Source organism: Entelurus aequoreus, linkage group LG25 (genome assembly GCF_033978785.1).
Source record: "Entelurus aequoreus isolate RoL-2023_Sb linkage group LG25, RoL_Eaeq_v1.1, whole genome shotgun sequence".
NCBI lineage: Eukaryota > Metazoa > Chordata > Actinopteri > Syngnathiformes > Syngnathidae > Entelurus > Entelurus aequoreus.
In genome coordinates, this window is record NC_084755.1 from 24,945,351 (window position 1) to 24,952,478 (window position 7,128).

Below are 7,128 nucleotides of genomic sequence, written 5' to 3' on the forward strand. Positions count from 1 at the left end.
TAGTAATAAATATGATTGGAACATTATAGCATACTGTGTGTGTTCAATTACAGTAGATGTGTTTATCCGGAAAAAAAAAAGAAAAAAAAAAAATGAATAAGGGACACCTTGCAGGGCTGGTCGACCTAAATTGTTTTAGCCTCTGTTTGAAAGGAGTCTACTATCCACAAAGGTTGAGTGGAGGCAACTGAACTCTTAAGATGTTTCACAATTGCTTCCATTCAACCTTTGTGGATTACTCACAATTAACCTTTTTTTTTTTAACCATTCCACTCCAACCAGAATTTAATTAGATGCACAGGTTTTGGATTCATATAAATACATGGCAAACTAAATAATATTTGTGCTAAATGACTAAACAGAAGGTTAATATGTGCTGAAGGAACTCCACTCTGTGGCTATTGTCTTTATGCTATATCGTGTTAATTTGTCATTAAATTAAACCCTCGCACGCCACTAATAGTTGACACCAAAAATCTTTCAGTTCACCCTGGGAATGCCAAAGAGAGAACACTTTGTCCATTAAAGGAATGACTGTGTTAGCTGATGTTGATCTCACGCTTTCAACAATCGGGTATCTGGAGTAATCATCTGCAATAACGAGGAGATATTGTCCAGTGGGAAGTGGTCCATAAAAGTCTGCACTCACACAGTGCCATGGTGCTTCAGATAGGGGTGACATTTTTAATGGCTCATTGTGTGTGACTGGTGTAGTAGCTTGACATACCAGACAGTTACGAACTGCTGCTTCCGCTTTGCGATCAATGTCTGGAAACCAGAATTTAGTTCTGAGTAGTACTTTGGTCTTGACGATACCCTGGTGTCCTTCATGGGCAAGTTGTATTGCTCTGTCCTGCAAGACAGCCGGAACCACAATCCTAGTGTCTCCTAGTAGGATGTCTGCTGTATGTGTTATTAGCTCATTCCGAACATGTTTAAACTGCTTTAATGTGTCAGCGTATTGTGAATTGTCAGTTTGATGCCAAGTGTTATTCCTGATATGGCTTATGACTTCCTGTAGAATGGGGTCTTTCAGAGTCTCTGTTTTTATCTCTTGCAGTGTCATGGCTTTCGGTGTGGAGTGATATGCAAAGAAATTCACATACTCTTCTGCTACTTTACCTGCACGAGTGCTTTCGCTGGTTGATGATGGCAGGGGGTGACGAGACATGAAATCAGCTGGGTTGTCGGCACCTTTTCTGTTTTTGATTTTTAAGTTGTAAGTTTGAAGCCTGAGTCCCCACCTCTCGATTCGGGCAGGTGGTTTTGACCTTGGGTTGTTCCATATGATTTCAAATGCTTTGTGATCAGTCACAAGTGTGGAAGGATGTCCATAAATGTATAACTGGAAGTGCTCACAGCTCCACACAATGGCAAGCCCTTCCTTTTCAGTTTGCGAGTATCTCCTTTCCACATCGCTGAGAGATCGACTTGCATATGCTATGATATGCTTCATCCCTTTTTCATCATTTTGACACAGGATCGCACCTAATCCCACTGGACTAGCATCCACGATCAGTTCAGTTTGTCTGTTTGGATAGAAGTATGACATAGTGGTGTCACTGGTAAGATTGTCTTTGAGTGCCTGTAATGCATCCCGCTGTGCTTCTCCCCATGTCCACGGTGTGTCTTTTCTGGTCAGGTTGCGCAGTGGCTCTGAGATGGATGAAAAGTCTTTAATGAATCTGGAGCAGTAGTTAGCCATACCTAGCAGGCTTTTGATGTCAGCAGGCATTGTAGGGTCAGGGGCATGTTGAACAGCTGCAACCTTTTTTGGATCAGCTGAGACACCGTCTGCGGAAAAGATGAAACCAAAAAATTCCAGCCTTATCTTGTTGAATTCGCATTTTTCACGATTCAAAGTGAGCCCAGTCTCTTTGAGTCTTGTAAATAGGGCCCGAAGGTTGTTGTCATGTTCTGTTTTGAAACACTTCTACTAGCAAGTTTTAGAGCACTTCATGCTTCCTGCTGCTGACCTGCTCTATGGAGATGGAGATTTCAAGTTCCAACAGGACTTGGCGCCTGCACACAGCGCAAAATCTACCCGTGCCTGGTTTACGGACCATGGTATTTCTGTTCTAAATTGGCCCGCCAACTCCCCTGACCTTAGCCCCATAGAAAATCTGTGGGGTATTGTGAAAAGGAAGATGCAGAATGCCAGACCCAAAAACGCAGAAGAGTTGAAGGCCACTATCAGAGCAACCTGGGCTCTCATAACACCTGAGCAGTGCCAGAAACTCATCGACTCCATGCCACGCCGCATTAACGCAGTAATTGAGGCAAAAGGAGCTCCAACCAAGTATTGAGTATTGTACATGCTCATATTTTTCATTTTCATACTTTTCAGTTGGCCAACATTTCTAAAAATCCCTTTTTTGTATTAGCCTTAAGTAATATTCTAATTTTGTGACACACGGAATTTTGGATTTTCATTTGTGGCCACTTCAAATCATCAAAATTAAATGAAATAAACATTTGAATGCATCAGTCTGTGTGCAATGAATAAATATAATGTACAAGTTACACCTTTTGAATGCAATTACTGAAATAAATCAAGTTTTTCAAAATATTCTAATTTACTGGCTTTTACCTGTACAATTAAGCAGTTTTTTTAAATACATTCAAATTTCCAGTAAGTCATTGGATCCGGTTTTATGTATTTATTGATTTACTGAAGTAGAACTACGTTACCCAAAAAACATTGCGACAAGCAAAGTGTACGACGTGGCCGAATTACGTCATTTTCCTGCATCTCAGCAAGCCGGGGTTATTCAAACGAGATAAGTACTCGGCCTTCTTTCATTGATGCTAAACACATGTCCTGATCAACATTTGTGAGCAAAGATGTCTGGAAAAATCAAAAGTAGAAGTGCAGCAAACGCAGACTCCATATCTGGCGGCGTGTCCTGCGACGAGCGCATTTTGCGAGAATGTCATCAAGTGTACACGGAACCTGACAGTGGTGAGTCGGCTTTAGGGAGAAGATAGCATCATGCTAGCACTACTTTGTGCTCCACATTTGACCTCGTTTCTACTTAAATAACTCAACTAATATCATATTTAAGTCCGGGTATGTTTGCTTATAAGTGTTACTTCATGTTCAGGCTATTTTGTCCAAGCTTGATAGCCGTAGCTAAAGTGGTTTTGGGCGATGATCCTGAGGAGACGTTCATTTTAATGGCCCGCTCGTTATTTTAGTTTTTTAAAAAAAACTTTTTAATTAATAAAACATTGGAAGTAGTTGTAAGATGAGGTTAGAATCAAAATAATTAAAATTTACATCAATATTACTGGGCTGGGCCATACGGTATTATGTTATAAGTAATATCAGTAATATAATATATGTTAATATCAGGCGATATCGATACATATTGATATTTTTATGAGCTATAGAAAATAAGAATTAGGAGAAAAAATGATGAAAATTTTCAAATGCAACTTTGTGTCATTATAATCAGCTATCAAGGCAGATGTCAACATAAGCATGGAAAACACTTGAACAAAATAGTTTAATCACGTTGAACACTTTATAATAAGCTCTTAGAAATAAGTAATATGTAAGAAATGCTTCATAAAGTGTAAGAAAACAGTGCAATGTATGAAAATGTAAACATGTAGAAACCAGAGAAGAACTATTTTCTGCAGATTTAAGTGGCAGGATGTTACAGCTGTGCTCAAAAGGGTGGCTCAGTTGGTGTGGTATTAGCGTTCTTGCCTTGCATCATTTACAGACCACGTTGGTCTGACTACGGTCCCTTTGAAAACATGCAAAAAAAACTGACTTTTCCTCTTTTATCCACAATTTCTTTGCTCTCTGCAGCACTCCTTTTTACTTGCTCTTCTCACTCCATGCAAATAATCAAATCGAATCAACAAGATGGCGCAACCAAACTTGATAGTGGATACTGTTACCTGATTGGCTTTTAGCGTATATATATATGACTTTTAACACTTTTATGAGTGGGACCCTCAAGGGTCTTATAATGTTGTTTTTTATTTAAAACGATCAATGCTCAAACAATTATTATGACTAAAAATGAATGTTGTTGTGAAATTTTGACCTACTTAATTAAGGCTCCAATTACTTCACATGATATGTTTGACTTTTAAAATTTTGGAGGGAAAAGTTTGTATAATTTTTGTTTGTTTTACAATTGTATTTATTTTTAACAAAAAGGGTATAAAATATAAAACATTACCAAAAACGTAATATTTACGGATAGATCTGAAGTTGATCTACATATTTAAGCGTTTAAAGTAAAAAAATAAAATAAAATAAAATCTAATATATGACTTACTTTTACCACTTTTATGGGTGGGAGCCTCAGGGGTCCAAGGGTCTTATAATGTTGTTTTTTATTTAAAAAGATCAATGCTCAAACAATTATTATGACTAAAAATCAATGTTGTTGTAAATTATCGACCTATTTAAGGCTCCAACTATTTCACATCAAATATTTGACTTTTGGGGGGAAAATATTGCATAGTGTGTTTTTATGACCATAAAAACATTGACAATTTTGACAAAAAGCCATCAAACATAAACAAGGTTATATCATCAAATAGATCTGAAGTTGATGTAGAGAATTTAGCATGAAAAGTAAAATATATGAATATAAGACTTACTTTTAAGACTTCAATGGCTGGGAACCTGGGACCTCTAACGTTCACAACATTTAGAGAATCCCAAGGGTTAAAAGAGCCATTGGCAAGACTCGTTGTTGCCTACATCAATTTTCTACCGCTTGTCTTGTAGACTGAAGTTGTCAACTGTAGAGTGCATGTGTCCAATTGTCAAGGTTTCACCACTTTTTGCACAACTCTAAGCTCAGTGGCCACTACCCTCTGGTCACACCCTGTTTGAACACGTGTTGTGTTTCTGCTTGTTTGCAGGTTTGATGGCGGTGGCGGAGTCTGTGGGAGTGAAGCTGCTGGCCCCTAGGAAGAAGATCACTGTGATGCTGATGGGCAACCACTCTGCTGGGAAAAGCTCCTTCATCAACTGGTAAACACTAAATACTGCTCCCAATCTGGGTATGAGATCATTATTCTGCAGCGCAGTCAACAAGATGTCTTCTTCCTGGTCCATCAGGTATGTTGAGGAGCACATCCAGCGCACTGGAGTGGCTATTGAGACCCAGGGGTTCAGTTTTGTCACAAGCGGGCGCAAGAGAGAATCTCTTACTGTAAGTCACACACTTGACTTTTTCATGGCGACTCTAAATGAACAAAAGAGTTGTCATTCCTACAAGTGTATCTACCATCCGATATCAGAGCGATACCACAGCAACACTGTGGTACAAATCTCCATCAGTCCTACTTGTGCAACGCTTCACTTCTAAATGTCCTCCTGAGCACACAATTTATTCTATTTTACCAAAGTATTTTACAAACTACTAACTAATACAAGTATGTGCTATGATTTGTTCAATATCGTATGGGCCAATACGCAATGTTCCAATATCGGGATGGGGAGTGAACAAGTTGTATTGGGTTATGCCTTGTATATACAGTACTGTATATTTACATACTACTTCTTGTTTGTGTTTTCCAAGGGAAATGCTACCCTGCATCTATATCCACATTTCAAGCCACTGCAAGAGTTCAAAGGTGAGATTCCCTGGATCTTCTTCCCATATTCTCAGAAAATTTGAATGGGTATGGAAACCGGGTTGTTTTTTGGCTCTGAACAAATACCGCCGGTCCTACTTAGCACCGGTTCACGTAAATTTCAACGGTGCCATATTCGGTACTTAAGTTGCGCATGACGTCAGGCCCAGTTGCTGACTCAGCCGGCCGGTTCTTCGTACTGAGGCACTTGGTGATCACTCCAGCGGCACTGAGAGTGGACTCAGCCTAACTACCTCTAGGTCATGTTGCCTTCTTCAATGCTAACAAAGAAATGGACTCAAAAAACGCACCAATGTAAGTCCAGTAAGGCTCCACTTTTTAAAAGTGTGCTAGCTTGATGCTGGTATACATTGGCTTTGCTATTGACATGCTACTGATAGCATTAGCGATGTTACATGGCAATTTAAACACCTCCAAATGTCTTAATAAAAACTACAACTAAGATACACGTTACAACCAAACAGCTGGTGCGTGATAATATTTACAGTATTAACTAGGGGTGTAACGGTACGTGTATTTGTATTGAACCGTTTCGGTATGGGGGGTTCGGTTCGGAGGTGTACCAAACGAGTTTCCACACGAACATATTAAGTAGGCGCCTAAGCTAAAGTCTTTACCAGCTGCTCCGTTTCTTCTGCCTCTGTCTCTGTCAGTGCTCTACACAGCACCCAGCATTGTCCCACCCACACAACCATCTGGTTGGTTACACGCAGAGCGGTAACAGCCAATCAGCAGTGCGTATTCAGAGCGCATGTCGTCAGTGCTCCAGCGTCGAGCAGATAGGTGTTTAGCAGGTGAGCATAAGGCAGCGGACTCTCCCCAAATGATGATAAACACCTCCCAGTCAACTACAAACCCCGTTTCCATATGAGTTGGGAAATTGTGTTAGGTGTAAATATAAACGGAATACAATGATTTGCAAATCATTTTCAACCCATATTCAGTTGAATATGCTACAAAGACAACATATTTGATGTTCAAAATGATAAAAAAAAAAAAAATTGTGCAAATAATCATTAACTTTAGAATTTTATGCTAGCAACACGTGACAAAGAAGTTGGGAAAGGTGGCAATAAATACTGATAAAGTTGAGGAATGCTCATCAAACACTTATTTGGAACATCCCGCAGGTGAACAGGCAAATTGGGAACAGGTGGGTGCCATGATTGGGTATAAAAGTAGATTCCATGAAATGCTCAGTCATTCACAAACAAGGATGGGGCGAGGGTCACCACTTTGTCAACAAATGCGTGAGCAAATTTTTGAACAGTTTAAGAAAAACCTTTCTCAACCAGCTATTGCAAGGAATTTAGGGATTTCACCATCTACGGTCCGTAATATCATCAAAGGGTTCAGAGAATCTGGAGAAATCACTGCACGTAAGCAGCTAAGCCTGTGACCTTCCATCTCTCAGGCTGTACTGCATCAACAAGCGACATCAGTGTGTAAAGGATATCACCACATGGGCTCAGGAACACTTCAGAAACCCACTGTCAG

The 7,128-nt window shown here is 39.7% G+C and overlaps 1 protein-coding gene across 1 annotated transcript in view; it reads left to right on the forward strand.

Annotated features, from left to right (window-relative positions):
- Positions 1-2,706: 2,706 nt before the first annotated feature.
- si:ch211-11k18.4 (uncharacterized) overlaps positions 2,707-7,128 on the forward strand; it is a 59,494-nt gene continuing 55,072 nt past the window's right edge. Inside the window, exons 1-4 of the mRNA XM_062037323.1 lie at positions 2,707-2,962; positions 4,894-5,005; positions 5,093-5,186; positions 5,556-5,610. Of these exons, the coding sequence (XP_061893307.1) occupies positions 2,845-2,962; positions 4,894-5,005; positions 5,093-5,186; positions 5,556-5,610 (379 nt within the window). The 5' untranslated portion in view covers positions 2,707-2,844. The remainder of the gene's footprint in view (positions 2,963-4,893; positions 5,006-5,092; positions 5,187-5,555; positions 5,611-7,128) is intronic.